Source organism: Chlorocebus sabaeus, chromosome 2 (genome assembly GCF_047675955.1).
Source record: "Chlorocebus sabaeus isolate Y175 chromosome 2, mChlSab1.0.hap1, whole genome shotgun sequence".
Lineage (NCBI taxonomy): Eukaryota > Metazoa > Chordata > Mammalia > Primates > Cercopithecidae > Chlorocebus > Chlorocebus sabaeus.
In genome coordinates this window covers 51,076,282-51,099,731 of record NC_132905.1, presented here as the reverse complement: position 1 = coordinate 51,099,731, position 23,450 = coordinate 51,076,282, and the positions used below count along the sequence as shown (strand labels likewise).

General features: G+C 36.4%; 1 protein-coding gene across 5 annotated transcripts in view; it reads left to right on the top strand.

Annotated features, from left to right (window-relative positions):
- MACROD2 (mono-ADP ribosylhydrolase 2) overlaps nucleotides 1–23,450 on the top strand; it is a 2,124,972-nt gene that overhangs the window by 717,230 nt on the left and 1,384,292 nt on the right. For all 5 annotated transcript variants that reach the window (XM_037985372.2, XM_007960545.3, XM_073008401.1 and 2 more), the window contains exon 5: nucleotides 18,785–18,901. In XM_037985372.2, the coding sequence (XP_037841300.1) occupies nucleotides 18,785–18,901 (117 nt within the window). The remainder of the gene's footprint in view (nucleotides 1–18,784; nucleotides 18,902–23,450) is intronic.

Below are 23,450 nucleotides of genomic sequence, written 5' to 3'. Positions count from 1 at the left end.
GATAAGAAGCAAATATGCTTTGGTATGATTGATGAAGCAATGATGGCCCCAAGTATATTCCTTCTATTAAGTTCTGGTTTCACAGAACTTACAACAGGGTGAAACCCCCAAATAATAATTTTCTCTAGATTTTTATGATATATAGTTTATAAATTATTACCTAGCAAAAAATACTCTTGTATACAAATAATCAGTCTTTTCTTCAAACAGAGTATATTTCTGGATTAATTTCTGAAAACATTCTTAGCGGGGAAGTTTCTGGAGACCTGGGGACTTACTGTATCCCTTGACTTTTGATTTCTGTGCAACAGAGCTTAGTGGTAAATTGTCCTCACCATCCCTCATTTACCTTCTAAAGTACTGAGTCACTGTAGAATATTTTTAACAATATCTTGTGTTTCCAGACGTTGCTTCATTTGCAAACTTAAGGACATTGAAATACTTAAAAGAGTATTTATTTTTTAAAAAAGAGATGTCATACAAGTGACACAGCTAAGTCCAAACACTGTATTATTTATGTCCCCAGTGTTTGACTTTTTGAGTCTCTTTTTCTTAATATTTCAGTTCTAGAGATTTTGTGTGATATACTAGATACCAATTACTAAAGTGTTGTTCAGAGAGCAGAGGGACAAAATGTTTTCTTAGTGGATTCTTTAAAAATTGTAGCTGTGGAGGCAGGATTGCTCTTGTTTCATCCTGACAGGAATGGTGGATTTAATAGGTTCCCCAGAGTTTTTATCACATTATAACTCTTTCTGTGATGGTCAGTTTTGGGTCCACATTATGTGACCTGACTTTCAACTTGTTTGAACTGCTGTCGGGCTGCAGAGGAACTGAAGGCTACTAGATAGTCCTGTAGTTTTCTAGTTGGGAAAATAACAATCTTGCCTGAAAACTTCTGACAAGGTCCAATACTGTGCTCCTTATAGCAAAACTGAGTCAGCCTGATACCTGAAAAAATCTTTACCTGCTCAAAGTAAAGCAATGTGGCTGGAATGCCTTACAATAATGTAAATCTGTGTTGCTTTGCTCTACAATAACAGCTTGTCTATCTCTTGTGATCATTCATTCCCTGAGGTTGAAACTGTTATCATGTCAACAGAGCTGCCTTCTCAGTTAGCTTGCATTGCTAGCCAGCACTCCTGTAGACATCTCAGTGTCTCCTAAATGTTCTCCCTGGATCCAGTGTGTGGTATTTAAATTAAGGAAGCTCAGACATGTCTTGAAAGGAACTGAAGTATTGCATCTACTCTTGCCAATCCACTGATTAAAATTCTTGCCAAGTGTTACATTATGCACAGCTTCCTTATTTTGGCTATAAATTTCATTGCATATTTTTCTAGGATGAGAAAGTTTGTACTTTTTATTTCATAAGCCCACATAATAAACACAGCTTTCTTCAAAACCGTTTGAGGTGTTGGATGCATGTGCTGTGTGAAATATAGGGTTCCTTTGTGGAGGAAAGCACATGTGGCTCATTTTAACTTCACACACAAGCATTTTAGATGGGGCAAAATGGTTCCGCTGGGTAAAAAGAAAATAGACATTTCGATGAGCTGCAGGATTATCCAAGCCATAGCTGTATCCTCTTTGAAATCTCTTTTCTATGCACTTGAAGAATGAACAAAACTTTCTTCATGGACACAAAAGAACCCACTCTCTCCTCCCCCAAGCCATTGCCACTCATTTTGCCCCTGTGTTTTAAATTTTTAGTGGGTGAGTATATGAATCGAAAGCTCTCAGAGCCGGATGTGGTGGCTCACACCTGTAATCCTAGCACTTTGGGAGCCCAAGGCAGGCAGATCTCTTGAGTTCAAGACCAGCCTGGGCAACATGGCAAGACCCCACATCTACAAAGAATAGAAATATTAGCTGGGCATCATGGTGCCCTCCTGTAGTACTAGCTACTTGCTACTTGGGGACTGAGGCAGAAGGATCACTTGAGCCCAGGAGTTCGAGGCTGCAGTGAGCTATGATTGCACCACTACACTTTAGCCTGGGCAACAGAGTGAGACCCTGTCTCAAAAAAAAAAAAAAAAAAAACTCTCACTCTCACTAAATAAATGCTTCTCTAGCATAAAACTTTGTGTAGCGTCCTTTCAGCTACCATTCTGAAGAGAAAACCCTAATGTCTCAGAGAGGGAACAAATAGATTTAGAGGGAGATTAGAAGAAGACATAAAATGCATATTTTAGACCCGATGACTGGGCCTGGATTTGGAATAAGGGGTAGAAAACTGGATCATTTGCTCCATTTACTTCTGTAAATGTATTTTTCTTTGGTAGCAGCCTTGCAGGAGAAGGGCATCTTTGAAGGTCTGGAGGTGGGGCTCCACTGACGTTCAAATAACACAGACCTGGGGTACAGGGACTGAAAGCTCACTGCACGTTTGATTCAAACTGGGATCCTCCCATAGGTTCCATTGGCAAATGGCTACTTTCTTAACATAAAGAAATAGTTCTATAATTAATTTTTCTTAAGGAAAATCATATCTCAACCTGTTAATTTAGAAATATTTTAAATGAGTACATGGGGATACAAGTTTAATTATACAAATCACATGTGATACTGTTCATGCTACTCTCATTTCAGTATAGATCGAAATGTTTTAATGCTAAAATTTAATTTGCTATGGGGTGCTTTTTTGCTCTTTTAGAATTTTTTTTCATGCACATTTCCATGAAAATTTAGAAGTTTTAAGGGCAAAATCTTCATCTATACACACTTTTTTTAAACAAAAAGGAGTAAAATTTCATCAACATTATAAACTATGAGCCCCACTGAATAATTTTTTTCCTGTAAAAAACAGAATCGAGTTGTGAAATGAAGAAAATAATTACGTCTTTGCTAAAAGTTAGTCTTTCTTAAGCCCAACTTTTTCTTTTTTTTGAGACACAGTCCGGCTCTGTCACCCAGGCTGGAGTGCAGTGTGGCATAATCTCTGCTCACTGCAAGCTCTGCCTCCTGGGTTCACGCCATTCTCCTGTCTCAGCCTCCAGAGTAGCTGGGGCTACAGGTGCCTGCCACCATGCCCCACTAATTTTTTGTATTTTTAGCAGAGACAGAGTTTCACCATGTTAGCCAGGATGATCTCAATCTCCTGACCTCGTGATCCACCCACCTTGGCCCCCCAAAGTGCTGGGATTACAGGTGTGAACCACTGCGCCTAGCCCCCAACTTTTTCTTAATCAAAAAGAAATATCAAAAAGAATAATTCTGTTGCTTGACAAAGTGATCAAGATGTTTTCTGCTCAAAAGTTATTTCTTCATATGATAATCATCCCTTACAGCTCCTTTTAATCAATAATGGAAAGAAAGAAAGTTGATGTTTGGATTGGGGCAATAGATGTCATCTTTATGTGTATAGTTTGGAGAAAGGGGCTTCTTGTTGGTCATCTCCTCTCCAGCTTTACAGATACAGAGTCAGTGGTCCTTTTAAAAGTATGGAAAGCAGAGTGAATGGCAAAACGTTTGCTAAAACAGATTATCTTTTGTATGTGTCAAGATTTTATATTTTTGCAAATATACATACACAGACAGACTTTTAAAAAGCATTTTCCTGTAGACACCCAGGGAAAAGTTCAGAATGATTTCTTTTTTGCTCCTTAATATTTTTAATCCTTTATCATCTTACCTAAAGCCATTAGTATTTCCTGGAGCAGATGGGGTATAAACCATAAAATGACATATTTACTTCTTTGTAGGAAGAAAATTAGGAGAAGAGATTCTATAACACGATTGAAGTTTAAAAGCTCAATTCCTTGAGGAAAGATTATCTTTCTCCATAGATCTCATTCTCCGATAAAACAAATGAGGTTGTCTCAGAGGCACCTGTTAATATTGACCTACATCATCCCCAGTTCTGACCTTGTGTCCCCAGCCACTGTCAAGTTTTTGGTAGAAAAGGAACCATTAAGTTGGTTCATTTCTTATTTCTTGGAAAGAGAAAGGTCTCCCTCCCCTTGCACTTCTGCTCGACCTGGTCTCTGAAGGAGACTTCCACAGAAACAAGGTCACAATCTCTGCCTTGCAACTACACCTATTATTTCCTCTTTACTTAAGGTCAAAATTTCCATTACTGCTTAGACTCTATTAATAATGGGTTTGAAGATTATTTTGGGGAATTATTCTTTCAAGAAATATAGTGTTAGGACCTGCCCCTTGAGAAGGGTCTCTGCCTGGATGGAGGAATGAGGATGCTCTTGAAAAATAACTGAGTTGTGAATTTTTTCAAGTAAATTTCCTAGTTGTTTTAAAAATGTATGTTGCCAAGCTTTTGAGGAACCCTTCAGAATACCAGAGATGTCTTCAGTTTGATAACATCTTACAGCACTGTTTTCACCTGCTGGTATTTCCTTTGCCTGAAAATCCCTGTCATCTATGATGACAAATTTACTCCTGATTCAGACTGTCTCCCTGAAATACCAGAAAAAATATGATCTTCATTCTCTTCTCTGGATCCTTTAGTAGTACCTAACATGAGTAAATTCAGCCTCTTTGTTGTGGAAATATCCCTCCCTGCTGAGAGCTGATGGAATCTAAGCAATTTTAAGGTCCCGTGGCTACCAGACGTGACTACCCAGAATGGCATTCTGGGTTTTTCCAGATGCTATTTCTTCTTTAGTGGTGTGGTCAGTACTCCCTTGGCCCCTTCAGTGAACTGTTTGGGGTTTTGCCCACTCTGACATTCTCTTTACAGCATTTTGTCACATCAGAATTTCCCAGTAATTTAACACTTCAGTAATGACCAAAGAGAAATTTCTTATCCAGAATGTCAAGGAATATGTCTCAGATACATGAGAATGTATGCCTACATTTCGAAATGGCATTAAGCTTCAAGTTACAGAAACACCATCCGCATCCTAGGTAGTGACTTAAACAAAATATAAAGTCATTTTTTAAGGAAAACAACTGTTTTCTCTCAACGAATGAGAAGTAGTTTAGGGCTAATGTGACTCCTCCACAGATGATGTCAGAGATTGAGACACCTCCCAGCTGTTCTTTCTACCACACCATAGTGTAGTCAGCACGCCCATGTTCACTAGATGGCTGCTGAAGTCTTACCCCCGTGTGTTAGTCTTAGGCAGGAAGGTGGATGAGTAGGAAATCAATAATAATAAATAATAAATAAATAAATACCAAAGATCTGCTATGGGAGTAAGCCCTCTGTAATAAGCTTGCCTGGAAGCCCCACCTAATGGCATCTACCTCCATCTAAGTTGGTGGCTTATCTCTTTTTATCTTTGAAAGAGATGCTGATAAATGTACATTCTCAACTGGGCATATAGCCTGCCCAATAATATAGGGATTCTATTAGCAGGGAAAATGAGAATTGATAGTGTGTAGGCAACCACCAATCTATGTCATAATGACATTTTCTTTGATTTAGAATTTCTTTTTAAATTGGGATCATGCATATGTGGAAGAAAATGCATGAACTACATCTTAAAATATTTTGTTTACTATGAATTTAGCATCAGAAAAATACATCTTTATCATACTCTGAGGAGGATTTTAATCAGCTTGACTTTTTCACTCTCAAGCCTAATGATGAGATATAGGTCATTGTTTCATATTTTTCCAAGAAATTTTAAGGGTCTACTGTAAACATTTCTGAGAAACACTTTTTTTTTTTTTCCTCATCTTCTATTTCAAGTTCAGAAAGAGAAATGAAAGTCTCTGTTTCTTGGGTATCTGCATATTATTTAGATCTTAGAGTCTAGGAAAGAGAAGCATCTCCTGGTTTTTGAAGATCAGTCCCTACATTTTTGGATTTGAGATGAGGAATGCTAGCGTGTGATCTGTAACTAAAAAACTGCTCCAGTTTCCTGATCTTAAAAATGTGTAAATATTTATTCTATTATACTTATCGTCTTCTCCTGGGATCATGGCCCAAATCTCATCTTCAAATTGACTAACAAGGTGAGGAGGTTCTTAACTGAAGTTATTTTTTAAGTCAGCCCAAGGCAGTCTCAAATAACTTGACCAAATTCTTCGCATCTGTAAAGCTTCAAGATGTGGATCTCCTTGTCATTGCATTGTATTTTCTCACAGACATTTCTTCTGCTCCCTAAAGGAAACACTGATGCTATTCAGTACCTGACATATGAATCTTTCATGCAGGCTATAGGTGACCTCTAATGGAATCCACTTTTTACCTGATTACTTCAGCTATATTGTTTTTCCTCCCCAAGGGGTTAGGACAGCTGTTTAACCTTATTCTTTTGTGTCTTCCTTTGAGAGTGGATTCTTGCTTTGTATCCTTTCTGATGAGGATGATGATGATGATGAATATCTGTATAACAAACCACTTCCAAAGTTTAGTTAGTGGCTTAAAACAACAGCTATTTAATTATTGATTCTATGCATTCACTGTAAAGCTGAACAGTTCTTTTTCTGTTATCTGGGCTCACTTATATGTCTGGTCAGTTGCCAGGAAAGCTGAATGCTGGCTAGTCTAGGTTGGCCTCCATTGAGATGGCGTAATCCTGTTCTATATAATCTCTCATACTTCAGCTAGCTAATCTGGACTAATTCACATGGGAGCTAAGCAGAGTTCCAAGAGAGTGAGCAGAAGCGTGAAAGGCCTCTTGAGACTTAGGACTAATCCTGGCACAGAGTCACTTTTGCCTCATTCTGTTGACCAAAGCAAGTCATGAGATTGGCCTAGATTCAGGCGGTAGGGAAACAGATTCTATCTCTTGATGGCAGGAGCTTCAGAGTCATATGGCCAAGGGCATGGATACAAAGAAAGAAGTAATTGCTGTAGCCTTTATGAAAGGTCTACCACATAAGATTCTATGAGCACTTATTCAGGCACTGTATGAGCTAAGCACTGTACATGTTATCTCATTCAATTCTCATAAGAACTCTGCAAGGTTGATACTAATATTATACCCATTACATAGATGCAAAAATTCTAAGCAACAGAGACTGGCATTTTGGTATTAAAGCCCTTTTAATTACCAGATCTGTGGACTCCAAATGTTCTTGATTGTGTACTTCTCTCAGTACAAATATTTTGAACATGTACGTATATGTATGTGTATGTTTGCTTATAAATTATATACAAGTACTACTGTCAATCTATATATTAAATATTAATAAACTTGAACTTCATTCTTATCTTTTTAGATAAAAATTATAAATATAAACTAAAGTTTCAGTGTATTTTTTCATCCTTTATATGAATGTCTTGTAGCCTCACTTTGGAGACCATGCATCAAGCGTCTCCTTATGCCCAAGATATTTCATGATTCCCATGTATAACTTTAAGCGAAGCAGTGTTTAATTGAAATCCTACTTGTCATTGAGTTCAGTTCTAGTTCCAGTTAATATTGCTTGCTTTCATTGCAAACTTTTAAGGGTGGGGACTCTTACTCTTTGGATATTTGATTAGGACTTGCAGAGGAGTGTGAGAGCAAGGCTTTAATTAAATTTAGAGAGGATCTTCTGATTTATGAGAGTCAGGACTCGTGGTTTCATGTGTCCAGTGAATACTCAGATCACTTACCAGAGGGCCCAACTGCTCATCACTCTCTGGAGCTGTGTCAATAAACAAGATAATGTGAAGGAATGCTTCTCAAAGTTCTCAACCGGCAGTTTGTGCCTCCATTATCTGCAGAGATTACTAAATGCAGACTCTGGGTTTCCATGGCTGGAGAGACTGATTTTACAGATTTGAGGCTGGGTATGGGAATCTGCAGTTTTACTAGGCTCCTTTGGTGACATTGACCACAATTTTAGGGCCATAAAATCTGAATTCATCTCTGCCACTTAGGTGGATGACCTTAGACAAGTAATCTATTCTTGAACTTGTTGAATTTCTTCAACTCTAAAATGGAAAAGGTGACTGGGCACAGTGGCTCACGCCTGTAATCCCAGTACTTTGGGAGGCTCAAGCAGGCAGATCACTTGAGGTGAGGAGTTCAACACTAGCCTGACCAACATGGTGAAACCCCATCTCCACTAAAACTACAAAAAATTAGCTGGGTGTGGTGGCAGGTGCCTGTAATCTCAGCTACTCAGGAGGCTGAGGCAGGAGAATTGCTTGAACCTGGGAGGCGGAGGTTGCAGTGAGCCAAGATTGCACCACTGCGCTTCAGCCTGGGCAACAAGAGCAAAACTCCATCTCAAAAAAAAAAAAAAAAAAAAAAAAAAAAGGAAAAGGTAATAAAGCTCAAGACCACCTTGCAAAATATTTTGCAAATTAAATTTGTGATAATTTTGTCAAAGTACTTTATAAAATGTAATACATTAATATGTGACACATTCCCTAAAATTTTGTCAATCTATTAAAAGATGTATTCTCCATACTCAGGTATTTGGTATATTGTAAATTACTTTTAATTTCAATGAAAACATGATTCTGAGCTTTTCTGCCCTATTCATTTGGGTCCCAAGGAAAGAGACCATGGCTTATATTTCCTTTCTTCTCTGCATGAATGGAGGTAGAAGAGAGTAGGGATTTATAACAGACTTTAAGTTCAGGCAAACATGGGCTCTGACCCCAGCTTATACATGATCTTGCAGTGATTACTTAACTTCTACCTCTTTATTTATTAAGTAGTGATCCTAATGAATTCTTCCTTTCAAAATTTTTATCATGATTTTATCATGATTAAAAGAGCTATTATAGCCAAAATTTATTGCATACTTGCTACATGCCAGGCATTATTCAAAGTGCTTGTCAATTTACTCATGAAAATCCTATAATTTTGAGTGGGGGTCCTATGAGGGATCCCATTTTACAGATGAGAAAATCAAGAAAAAGAGATTTAAATGGTGGCACTAGGACTCAATTATGTGCTGTCTGACACCTTAACCATCCTCTTTCTACTTCATAACACTACCTCTTAAAAAGTGAAAGCTTACAAGTCACTTAGCACACCAGTGGGCACACAGCACATCTTCAAAATATGTGACATTATTATTATTGTTGTTAATATGATTATTTGATTTCCCCACAGCTTCATGCAGAATGCTTTGTGCAAGGTAGTTGTTTAACAAAATTATGTTGATTTGATTTTTAAAGAACCCTGTTGTATCCTCTTGGGCTTCTGAGAGATATATATTCAATGAGAGAAGCCTCTTACTTTTTAGGCTAATATGATTTATGCAGCTGCTTTTAGATTAAGTCACCATCTTTTATTTACAAAAAAAGATTAAATAAATATGTGAAAATCCAAGAACTCCAAAATCTCCCTGTGAAATTCCAAGAACTCCAAAATCTCCCTTGCTAAAAACTATTTAGAAAATTATCTTTGTAAGAGAAGAAGGAGACAAAGACCAAACCTACATTTGATCAGTGTACCTGAAAGTGGTGGGGAGAATGGAACCAAGTTGGAAAGCACTCTTCAGGATATTATACAGGAGAACTTCCCCAAACTAGAAAGACAGGCCAACATTCAAATTCAGGAAATACAGAGAACACCACAAAGATACTCCTCGAGAAGAGCAACCCCAAGACACATAATTGTCAGATTTACCAAGGTTGAAATGAAGGAAAAAATGTTAAGTGCAGCCAGAGAGAAAGGTCAGGTTACCCACAAGGGGAAGCCCATCAGACTAACAGCAGATCTCTCTGAAGAAACCCTACAAGCCAGAAGAGAGTGGGGGCCAATATTCAACATTCTTATAGAAAAGAATTTTCAACCCAGAATCTCATATCCAGCCAAACTAAGCTTCATAAGTGAAGAAGAAATAAAATCCTTTACAGACAAGCAGAGGCTGAGAGATTTTGTCACCACCAGGCCTGCCTTATAAGAGCTCATGAAGGAAGCACTAAATATAGAAAGGAAAAACCGGTACCAGCCACTGCAAAAATATACCAAATTGTGAAGACCATCAACACTATGAAGAAACTACATCAACAAATGGGCAAAATAACCAGCTAGCATCATAATGACAGGATCAAATTTATACATTACAATATTAACCTTAAATGTAAATGGGATAAATGCCCCAATTAAAAGACAGAGACTGGCACATTGGATAAAGAGTCAACACCCATGGTGTGTTATATTCAGGAGACCCATCTCATGTGCAAAGACACACATAGGCTCAAAATACAGGGATGGAGGAAGATTTACCAAGCAAATGGAAAGAAAAAAAAGCAAGGGTTGCAATCCTAGTTTCTGATAAAAGAGACTTTAAACCAACAAAGATAAAAAAGACAAGGGCATTACATAATGGTAAAGGGATCAATGCAACAAGAAGAGCTAACTATCCTAAATATATATGCACCCAATACAGGTGTACCAAGATTCATAAAGCAAGTTCTTAGAGACCTAAAAAGAGACTTAGACTCCTACACAACAATAGTGGGAGACTTTAACACCCCGCTGTCAATATTAGACAGATCAACGATACAGAAAATTAACAAGGATATTCAGGACTTAAACTCGGCTCTGGACCAAATGGACCTAATAGACATCTACAGAACTCTCCACCCCAAATTAACAGAATATACATTCTTCTCAGCACCACATCACACTTATTCTAACATATATCCACAACACACTTATTCCACATAATTGGAAGTAAAACACTCCTCAGCAAATGCAAAAGAACGGAAATCATAACAAACTGGCTTTCAGACTGCAGTGCAATCAAATTAGAACTCAGGATTAAGAAACTCACTCAAAGCTGCACAACTACATGGAAACTGAACAACCTGTTCCTGAATGACTACTGGGTACATAACGAAGTTAAGGCAGAAATAAATAAGTTCTTTGAAACCAATGAGAACAAAGATACAACGTACCAGAATCTCTGGGACACAGCTAAAGCAGTGTTTAGCGGGAAATTTATAGCACTAAATGCCCACAGGAGAAAGTTGGAAGGATCTAAAATCAACACCCTATCATCACAATTAAAAGAACTACAAAAGAGCAAGCAAATTCAAAAGCTAGCAGAAGACAAGAAATAACTAAGATCAGAACAGAACTGAAGGAGATAGAGTCACAAAAAACTCTTCAAAAAATCAATGATTTCAGGAGCTGGATTTTTAAAAAGATTAACAAAATAGACCACTAGCCAGACTAATAAAGAAGAAAAGAGAGAAGAATCAAATAGATACAATAAAAAACGATAAAGGAGATATCACCATTGATCCCATAGAAATAAAAACTACCAGAGGGCCAATTTCTAAAGTAACTGGATTTCAGTAAATGGTGCATTTAGTGTTTTTCAAAACTTGTATTTAGAACTTTGTCTTGGTTCTCTTTTATGTTTATTTTCTGATAGCTCTACATTCACTACTGTACAGTACCTGATAAGTTTCTGTTCAATGCTTTGCAGCTTGCTTTTTCTCTTTTCAGGATCAACTTGTTCATTTGCTTATAAAATGAGGAGCTTTACCTGAGGAATGCCAGAGAGGCAGATTGGACTCTCTGGGGCAAAATAAATCTTAAGTTAAAAATAAAAAAATTGAGGTGGTTTCATGCCCTATTTATTTTGCCTTTATTTTAACTATCTAAACAGTGGAATAAGACTATTCTATAATATCTTCAAACTCTAAGCCCCAAGGTAATATGAACAAAAGTGACAACAATTCCCCGCAAGCATAACTGAAACTTATCTTTCTATCCCACTCTCAGGCAGTGGAATTCTTTACCCTATAGTCTCAGGAAAGCTAACCAAGATGGCCTAATTAATAGACTGAAGTCCTCTGAATTTAGCCTTTGCTAGATAATTGGAGAAAATATGTCAGGGAGTCAAAGTCCTTGCCTTAGTTAACCATCTGCCTGCAAGCATTTTGGCCTTCTTGTCAGGATGGTAAATGACAGGTATGTCAGTAAAGCAGAAAGCCTAGCCTTTAGAAGGAGCTGCAGCTAGACTCCCCTCAGTCCTGATGAAGAGCAGCCCTGTGAGTGACCTCAGTGTTCACCTAAATACTAGCTGACCTTACCACAGGCAGTCTTTAATAAGTCTCTGCTTTAATCTTCTGTTAGTCTGCTTTCAGTCACTAAGGAGGAGAACAACTATTTGAATGAGTAGGAGAGCTTGGCTTTGGGTACTCACCAAGTCTTCAGATTCCAGCATGATTAAGGACTCTGAGACATACCTAGAGGAATGAGCACAAGTTTAAAAAAATAACAGTGATTCAGTGGAACAAAAATTGCCATCATGATATTTACAACAGAAATGAATGTATTCGTTAAGGCAAACTGGTGTTGCAAACATCCCCAAATTGTAGTGGTTCTACATAATAAAAGTTTATCTCCTGATTCACAGTCTAGTATGGGAAGTGGGAGTGGAGCTTTGTTCCACACAGTCATTTAGGGACTCAGGCACTTTTTGTCTGGTTACTGCACCATCTCCTGGGTCATTGGTGTCCTGCCTGAGCCCCTGCATTCAGCCTGCAGACAATGGAAGGTCATGTGGAGGACCTTGTGCAGGATTTTTATGGACTGGATGTAGAAATCATTGTATCACTTTTACTCATACTCTTTAAACAGAACTCAGTCTCACAACCCCATAAAATTACAAGAGTGGTTGGGAAGTACTGTCTTGCCAATGTAGCCCAGGAAGAAAACCGAATGGGCTTTGGTGAACAAACAGCAGTCTAGCCACAGTGATCTTGAAAAATTCTATATATTGTTGTTCTATTTACTCATGGAGCTTAGTTGTCTTTTTTCCTATAGGATATATATTTTTGGTATGATAAGAAGCATAGATGGTCCTATTGCTCTCTAGAAGATTGTATTCCACTTTTTTTTTTTCCTCCTCTTTTAGATTTCTGATCTTGGGTGCTTTTCTTTTCTTTTTTAGTGGTGATTAGGTTTAGACGATCTATGTCAGCCCGAGTGCAAACCATGGGTCTCCTCCCCATCTGCCTCCCCAGGGTGGATGTGAGAAGTGCTACTGTGTTATATTCCACATCTTGCCACTATTCAGCCTGCTGTCTTTTTATTCTGACCCCTCGTGAAACCAAAAGGCAAGGTTTTCTGCAGATTGCACTAGACCTGAGTGGAGAAGGGGGTGAACTGTCAGATTCAATGAATTATAACACTTCTAATATAGAACCTCATCACCAGATTTGTGATGACAACACTGGCTGTGTATTTGACTTTACTTCTTACTTTCTAATTCCTTGGATTTGAGTGACCTAACCATTTCCTCAGTATTGTCAGAAGAAAAAAAAAAAAAGCTGCATTACTTTTCTTCCCAAATTTAAATGAATCAAAATCAACTGTATTAAGCAGTTACAGAGTCATTTATTAAGATAGATGGGGATATACAAAAGAATAAGCCACCTCCTGTTTCTTCAAGGAACTGAGACTAAGGAGGAAAACAGACTTTTAGCATATAAGCATTCTGTTATGTTTATGTAATAACTATAACACAGTTTATAAATATGACAATAAGGGTACAAGCCAGAATATTATGGGAACATAAAGAGACGTTTATTTTGTCCACTTGTGAATGGTTTCTTAAAAGAGAAAACATTTGAACTAGAAATAGAAAAATTGGAAAGACCTTGCTAGGCAGAAAAGGGGAGGGAATGGAAAGCCTGGGTAGAGGGTACCTTGCAAAGGAAGTCATGGTGCCTTTGGAGAATAGCAGGGTCATGGGTGCGGCCAAATCAGAGGGTGTGAAGGGAGAAAGTGTAGGATGATATGAGAGTTGTGAGGATAAGTTGGAACAACATTTATGAAGGGTCTAAATACCATAATTTGGAATTAGTATTTTACAATGTAAGTTATGAAGAACAACAAACATGACTTTGGGAAGTAGTTAAGATCAGACTCACATTTTAGAAATATAAGTCTAGCAACAGAATTGACAATATATTAGAGAATTTTAAACTCTTGTATTGAGTTTGTACATATAGGGATATTACCTTTTTGCCTTTCAAAGACATACTTTTGAGCATAGAATTGATACAATTAATATTATCATTGCCCTTTTCTCCCACACACTTTTTCTTTTCAAGGGCCACAAATATAGCTCTGAAATAATAGGAGATCATGTTTTAACTAATTGAAAATGTGGTATATAGTTCCACTGTTCTATAATGACAAACTAACATGTATCAGATGACCTTTGTACCAATAGTAATTCTAAATTCTTGACAAAATATTAAAAAACAGAAATTGTTTATTGGCACTAGCAAGTAACTAAAAGTAGGCTGAAACTAAAAGGGATTCTATTTGTGAAATAAGGAAACCACACTGAGTGAGTTCTACATTTAAGAGATCATGTGACTTGGACCCTGAGGGTCCTCCTTAACTCATGTGGTAAATGGCTGAGAGGGCTGAAATAGAAAGCAATAGTTTATTGACATGGGAAACCACAGGACTGAATTCAGGATTGTCAGAATAGGAATTGAGGAGGAAATGCCAGAAAGGAGAGAGTCACAGATGAAGGAGCCCAAAATCTACAAATAAATCCCTCTTTAATCCTTGGTTGAGTCTATACATATGCAGAGAAAGAGTCTAAGAAGCCTAGGAAGAAAATGAAAGCTAGAAGGTGTAAATAACTGAACAAATAATTCAGCAGCTTCTTAACTGTGTGTCTACAGAATTTGGAATTTTAGTTCTCCCCAAGTTAGAGGGGACTTGGCTAACATCTTGGGTTTTCCACTGAAACTCCAGAAGGGCCATGTGATAGGAGTAAAGACTACATCCTGGGACTAAGGGATTTATTGTAGAACTAAAGGAAAAACTGAAATAGACCCACCTTAACAAAGCTTCCATATTACCTGACAGTATTTTACCTGCCTGCTAGAACAAACTTCTAAGACAACAGAATCTTCGAAGATAATAGAAGATAATAGAATCTAAAGCCTCTACCATATATTATACACAAATTTCAATATGCCATCAATAATTTACTAGACATGCAAATAAATAAGAAAATGTATCCCAGAGTCAAATGAAAAATGAGTCAATACAAACAGATCCATAGCTGACCTAGATAATGGAATTGGCACATAGGGACATTAAAATAACGATGTCAAATCTGTTAAGGAATTTACGTGACTAGATAAATAGAATGGGTGAGGAGATGGGAAATTTCAGGAGTCCTAGGAAAACAGTAAGAAGAAGAACCAAATGGAAATTTTAAGAAAAAAAATGAAATATTTGAAATTTTAAAAATTGGAATGGAATTAATAACAGATTTATCAAAACTCAGTAATGAAAAGACAACAAAAATTAGCATAAGACATGAGCAGACACTTCCAAAAATAAGATCTATGAATGGCCAATATACATTTGGCAAGATATCTAACCTCATTAATTATCAGGGAAGTGTGCATTGAATACTCCTTTATAATCATTAGAATTACCAGCATTAAAAAGGCCGACAACACCAAGGGATTGCCAAAATTTGAACTCTGTTACATTGCTGGGGTTATGTGTAACATGGTAATCACTTGGGAAAACTGTTATGTTCTTTATAAAATAAATATATACTTCCTAGTAATTTCACTCAATGATATTTGTCCAATGGAAATGAAAACATATAGCTACAAGATGGTTTATACAAGTATGCAGATTGATTTATAATAGCTAAAAACTAGAAATCTAATGTCTATTCACAGATGAATGAATAAAGAAATTGCGGCATAGTCAACAATGGAGTATTAGAAATAAAAAGGAATGAAGTCTAAATAGATACAACACAGATGAATCTCAGAAATATTTAATATGTGGTGTGAAAGAAGGCAGTCTCTCTATCTGTATATAAAATTTGAAGTTATATAGCAGGTAAAACAGTTCTAGTGGTCAAAGTCAGAACAGGAACTCCCTCTGGGTGAGGGGAGGGGAAACTGAATGGAAAGGGCACAAGGTAGCTTTTTGGGTTGATGGAAAGGTTTTGTATCTTTATTAGCATCATGGTTACATAAATGCACACAGTTGTTAAAACTTGTCAAAGCTGCATACTTAAAATCTGTGCATTTGATTGTGTGTACATTATAAATCATAAATACAATAGATGGGAATTTAAAAGTAATGTAATATATAGTGCTTCGATATGCCACATGCAGGAATTGAGAAGACAGTGATTTATAATGGTTAAGAGCATGGTTGCAGCATTAGACAAATCTAGGATTTTGAATCACATGTGAGTACTTTGTGAATGTAGGCAAGTTACTAACCTCTTCTAAGATCCTATGAAATGGAGATGATAAAATTAGTATTTACCTTATAAGGTTGTCCTCAGCGCAGTGCCCAGCACATTGATGCATCTGGTACATTTAAGCTGTATTCATTATTATTAAATAGCTCTTCAGCCAGACTTTCATTGCCTGAATGCAGTCAGGAATACTGGAATAATCATGAAAATTTTGAGAATTAGGTATCTGCAAACTGCATTAAGGTGCAATCTAAATAATGCAGATAATGTTTGACAGCATATGATTAAGTATACTAGAAAATTCTATTTTCATTATCTGTTTCAAAGTAACGAATTATCTCTTTGCCAAGAAAAAACCGTTTTCTTTCAAATACTTTTCTTTAAGCTCTTGTGAAAAATTTTCATATATAAAGAAATTAGGATATAATTTTTTCCCTATACAGTAATCTCACCCTCTGTTTCCCATCTCATAATCATATCACCAAAGGTGCATGTATTTTCAGTACATATATATGTGTGGGTACTGAATATATACACACACACATTACATATATACATTACATTACATATATACCCATATATATGTATATTCAGTATATATATATATGTATATGTCTGTGTGTATAATGTTGTAAACAAAATGGTAACCATACTATATATACTTTTCTAAACCTGGCATTTTCACTGAGAAATCTTTTCATGTGAAGGACTCTGTTTACCTGTAGCTGGTCTATTCATTTTAAGTGCTTTTATACAGTCTATGGCATTGATGGGCTTTTATTTATTTAACCAGCTCCTGCTGGTGGACATCTGAGTAGATCCAATTTTCACTATTGTAAACAACTGTAACATCCTTGTGTACATATTTTTTGCACTTGTGTTAATAATTTCATGTAATAAATTTAAAAAGTAAAAGTGCTAATTGAAAGAATTTTAACAATATATTAATGTTTCTTTGTAAGAGAAAAAATTTTATGTTTTAGCATGTGTGCATAAACAGTGAGAAAAGAGTGGTTTTTCTTGCTGCTCTATATTTCTTCTTTTAAAATAAAGAAGAATTATTTCAAAATTTACCGAAATTTTGATTTAGAGTACTTAAGATAACTGCCACCAAGAGGACACGTAACACTGTACTAGACACTATGCTGAATGCCTTCCATGCACAAAATTATTCAAATTTAATGCACAACTTTGTAACTATGTGAGATAGTACCATTGTTGACAAGGACTTACAAGAAAACCAGTGGTTGGAGCATCCCATATCTGGTAAATATTAAAGTCTGGATTTCAACCTATATTTTGTGAAATATGCAGTATAGTGTAGTCTGGAGTGAATTAATTTTGTTGTGAGTGTCTTTGAGGTTGAGGTTCATTGTCAAACTTTGGTGACGTGCAAGTGGTGAAGTAATAAAGCCGAGATAATCTTGTTTCCCTATGACACTTGTGAGGCCAAAAGTGATGCCTCCCTGCCATGCAGTGGCAGCAGAAGTCAACCTGGACATTAGACAAGTTATATTTCCCTTAGTGCCAATAGCCTGTCCCATATCCAGCTTCCTCTAAAATAATAATAATGATAATAATAATAATAAAGAGCAAAGATCAATTACATGGTGTTACGAACTGTGGAGAGAAGGACAAGTCTTCAGACTTCTAATATTCTATTTTCACATCCCAGTTTCTATTACTCTCTCTTTGCCTTTATTTTACAATCTTGCTTTTTTTTTTTCTGTCCAAGGGGCCCATTCAATAACAACTAAAACCCCACATTCTCAGTTTCCTAATTTATGTGTCTGTGATCTTTTAGTATTGTACCCTTCCATCTGTGCACTCACACACAGAGAGCTTTAATTTCCAGTGACATCAAATTTGTGCTCTCAAAAGGTAATTTGTGATGCCTCAATGTGAAAGGGTCCCAGATGTAAAGCCAGAGAGCTGATGAGACCTGAAGCTGGTCATGGGCATAAAGCCTGCCCCTCTGTCAGAGTCAGAGCAGCACAGAAGTTCTGCTTCAGGCCCCACCAAGGGAGAGTAAAGGGTGGTCTTATGGGTGTTAAGCAAGACCAAATCTACCTTTGCGCAGCACTCAGTCAGACACCCTGCAGAAACACAGTCATGTTTGTGTCATTCTGTTGCAGGGAGAAGTTGCTCAGAGGTTTAGTTTTGATTTTGGTAGCTTTAATTATATTCCTTCAGTTTTGAGGTGAGCACAAATGTTTCAGAGTACCTTTCTAGGTTTCTTCCTGACCTTTTTTCTTCTCTAACCTGTGATGTGTTAGAGGCACCACATACCAGCTCGGGAGGGGGAGACAATTGTGAACATTTCTTCTCAACCCTGTGTTCAGTGACATCAAGTTAATAGCTTAAAATTGGATATGGGGAAAGGAATTATACCATTGAAATGGGAATATGCTACGTATCAAGGATTCTCCCACCCCAGAGAACCTGCTGTTTAGCACACAACTTCTATAACCCTTCTACTTCTGTTCACTACATAAACACACACACACACACACACACACACACACACACACACACAGAGATAAGCTAGTGTTTGAAACATTGAACACCCTGGGTTTTCTTCCATGGGCTATGGTTATTTACAGGAAGAACAAATTGAGTTCTTTTCCTCTTCCCATCTTGAGCTTTACATTTATTTCCAAATGCTAAATATAAGCTAACTTTCTTCTTTCTCCCTTAGTGGATGGCTGTATTCATAGAGCAGCTGGCCCCTGTTTGCTAGCTGAATGTCGTAACCTGAATGGCTGTGATACTGGACATGCAAAAATCACATGTGGCTATGACCTGCCTGCAAAATGTGAGTACAACTATTTTGAATACTGTTTCAAAATCAGATGAGACGTCTTGTTTTAATCCAGTGTATAAATGGAAAAGGAAATGGCAGTGGTGGTACTTAATTAAATGTGCTTGAGTTCAGATTTTGTACATGGTAATAAAAACATGCTTTCCAAATATGTCTCCAAATATATGCAAATATATATATATTATATACATAGTGTATATAATATATATATGTATATACGCACATATGATGTTTATTCAAGTCTTTGACAGAGTGTCTCTGAAAGGGAAATAAAAATATGAGCAAAATATACATTATAGCATTTAAGTGCCACAGAGTGACAGCTCGTGGAAATGATGCCAATTTCTTATTCCTTGTTCAGGTTTCTTGATTGTGGATGTGTTTAGAGCAAAGGAGATCAAAGTGATGTATTGTGTTTTCAGCTGCCATGTAAAGGCTGATTGGCAATTACAGCCAAGGCATCTGTCACACTTTGCTTTCAGGAAAAGTCAACGAAATCTGGTTGTCAGTGTGAGAATGTATTTGTTCTTTGAATGTGGAATGGTCAAAATTTCCATTATATTTTAATAGAGAGAAGTGTTGCATTTGATTGACCTTGTTGCTTAGTCATTCAACCAACTGGGTGGCGTGGTATAGGATAAAATACTTAGAGAGAAACTGGTCAGTGTCATAGCTTTTTTATCCCATAATCTTCAGGGCCTGAGGATGGAGGTAGAGGGTTTCATTGCATCATTCAGGTGTGCATTGACCTGGAAACCGAGATGCCAATTTGTCGATTATCGCATTCACCCACTTCTTATGATACTACTGAGATCTGTGAATACATTTTATGTAAAAGTGAAGCTGGTTTTGGTTTTTATTTTAGCACTGGAGAAAACATGAATGGAAATTTATAATACAACCTATAGGATACTATGGATTATATATAGACAGGTTGTCTAACAGTGAATTTCCTGTGGATGTGTGTGAATGGAGAATAGCGTGTTATATTTTAAAGATTACTGTAAAGGTATGTTTAAATTTGAGGACTTGTAGTAAATACTAATATATTAAAACAGTATTTTTCTTTATCAATATAATATTGCATCCTATATTGTTCATAATGGTTTCAGTGAAAGTACTTTCATGTACTGCATAGTGATGCTTTGGTCAATGATGGAACACATATATGACAGTGGTCCTATAAGATTATAATACAGATTGAGTATCCCTTACCCAAAATGCTTGAGACCAGACATGATTTGGATTTTAGATCTTTTTTTCAGATTTTGAAATATTTGCATGTACAAAATGATGTAATTTGGAGATGGGGCCCAAATCTAAGCACAAAATTCATTTATGTTTTATATATACCTTATACACATAACATGAGCATAATATTATGCAATATTTTAAATAATTTTGTGCATGAAACAAAATTGTTATTGTGTTTTGGCTGTGGCCTGTCACATGAGATAAGGTGTGGAATTTTCCACTTGTGACATCATGTTGGCACACCAAGTTTTAGATTTTGGAGCATTTTGAATTTCAAAACTTGGATTAGGGATTCAACCTGTACTATATTTTTACTGAGCCTTTTCTATGTTTAGCTATGTTTACATACTTACCATTGTGTTACAATTATTTGCAGCATTCAGTATGTAACATGCTGTACAGGTTTGTAGCCTGGGAGCCATAGGCTGTATCATATAGTCTAGGTGTGTAGTAGGCTATGCCATCTAGGTTTGTGTAAGTGTACCCTATGATTGCATAACGATGAAATCACCTAAGGAGTCATTTCTCAGACCATACTCCTGTTGGTAAGCGAAGCATGATTGTATATCAACTATATATGCTGTTTAATTTTTTCTCTAATGACTTTTCATTTATTTTTCTTGTTAGTGTCTTTACCTAGTGTGAAATAGTCAAATCATGTGCCAAATGGCTCTTCACTACTACTTGGAATATGTATTTGTGTCAAACAAACCCTTTGTGTAGAATGGTGTTTAGAGCAGTTCTCTTTGTAACTCAGAGGTCATGATCTGTGTATTAACGGTGATTTCCCTCTCCAGAATTGTATAGTGCTATTTTTAAAAATGTTGGTTCTTTTCCTTTCTAATACCTTGCTACATTCATAATTTACCTAACTTATACCGCCCTAAGAAGAAGCAAGGTTGTTGACTGCTATAATAATGGTAAGATTATTGACTGTTTTCAGACTTGTATTTGTCCTTAAACCAAGCAGTATTCCCAGTCTCCTATTGATTCACTGTTTTCTTTTTTATGTATTAAAACACAAATCAAATTTCTCCAAATCTGAACTTTCTAAAGAACAATATACTCAGAATCATTAAATACTCCCAAATAAAATGGTGGCTCTAGTGTATGGGTTCATACTGTGATAATTTTTTAAATGTGCTTGTATCTGTTTGACATCCCTCTGAATAAGTTACTCTGTTTCCTTTGAATACCATTCATCTTATTTTAAGGTTATTGAAGACTTGCACAATACCAGGCACTGAGGAACAAAGATCAATAAGTCAATACCTGTGCTTGAAGGATTCCAATGCTTGAGTCATCATGTTGAACTGAAACGTGGCTTTCATGGGCATCCTGGGGCAAGTGGATCTTTTGGGACAGTGAGGCTAGAAATGACGAGTCAGTCGGCAGGACTAGCTACAGAATCCATGAGAGCTGAGATCCTGAGAGCCAACACATACTCAAGTCACTGCATGCAGCCCACAGGGCATGTTTAGTAAAAACTCATCCAATAGAATAGAAATTACCAAACAGGCATTGCAGTGCCACCTCATAAAAGTCATAAACATGGAATATTTGTGACTAGGTCTTGTTTCTTCCTATATATTTAAAAGGTTAATGATTTATATTAAAAGCTAAAGGAAAGCAAGGAAAGCAATATGAAAATGAGTACTAATAGCTTACATTTTTATGCCACTTTATAGTATTTCACAGTACTTTCACAAGCCCTTATATTTAAAATTATGTTTTATAAACATTGTGTGTGTTGATTTTCCCTTTCCCTATCCCTGAGAGTTGTTTTTCTTTCTCATCAATTTGGTTTATCCATTTCAGAGTCATTAGCAATCCACAGATGTGCTTTTGTAGTGAGAATGAAAAAGGAGCTCATTACATACTGTTTGGGTCATTTTTCCTCTCCATATTTAATAATTCCATGACAGTTTGACAGCAGAGACTAGTTCCTATCTGTCCTCCGAGACAGCGGGTTTATCATTATAGGGGTACTAAAGCCAGTCATCCAGCCACAAGTGATAATATCTTCATGCATCAGCAATTTGTTTGGAAAATGCTATTGTCTGGGTTACAGACAAACTTGATAATTTTGAACTGGTTTTTGCCTCTTTTATGCTTGCTAAATTAATCTATTCATAAATGGTTGTATTTGAATTAATTATGCTTGTATTCTGTGTTCTGTGACTCATCATGATTGGCAGAATGATAAGCCCCAGATATTTAGTTTACTTTTCACTGCTTGGATGTTTTGAATGATTTCTTTTTGACGTTAAGAATATCCAATCATTCTTTTCAAAAGAAATCTTAAGGGTAGAAAGAATATTGGTCAATTTTTCATTGAAGCCTATTGGTAAGGAAATGACTTAGAAAGTAGATGGAGGATTGTTTATGTAATTGGATCTTTTGGGAATCTTCTCTACAATATTAGATATTTTTTGAATTCATAATACAATTTAAATTTTTATAGATTTTTAGAAGCTTATTGACATATGGGACATTTCTATTCATGCTATCATCATTCCACCAGGTAGTCAGCTTCACATGGGCAAGATTTGCCTACCTGAGTGAGTTCCGATGTCAATATCAATCATAGTGTCTCCTAAATATGTGCTGAATTAATGTGAATAAATGAAGGATCAAATGAGTGAATTATTTCAGGACTTTTTCACTTGAAAAATAATTTTTTAAAAACACTGTTGCCTCCACTTCTAATACTTTTCCTTCTGCAATTATTCTGCACATTTCTAGTAAATTAACTTTCTTAAATCCAGAGTCCTTAAAATTGTCTACAAGACTTTACATGACCTGACATTTACTTCTCTACATCATCTCCTTCTGTGCTTCCCCAACTCACACAGGCTGCTTTTTGTGAACCTGGTCCTCAAAGCCTTTGCACTGGCATTCCCTCTGCTGGAGTTCTATTCTTCTAGATACCTACATGGCTTGTTCCTTACCTACCTCAAACTCTTGTTCAAATGTAACATCAGATGTCACCCTAACCAACCTATTTATAATTGCTTCAGTTTTTAAATTTATAATTGCTTACCTGTAAATTAAATCTTCAAATATATCATTTACTTATTTCTTTTGTTTCTTATCTGTTTCTGTCTACCAGAATATGGGCAGAGATTCTTCTTTCTGCATTTTTCTAATGTATTGCTCATTTACTTATTTCTTTTGTTTCTTACCTGTTTCTGTCTACCAGAATATGGGCAGAGACTCTTCTTTCCGCATTTTTCTAATGTATTACTGTATTCATATAGCTTAAAAAAATGTGATATATAATAGCGGT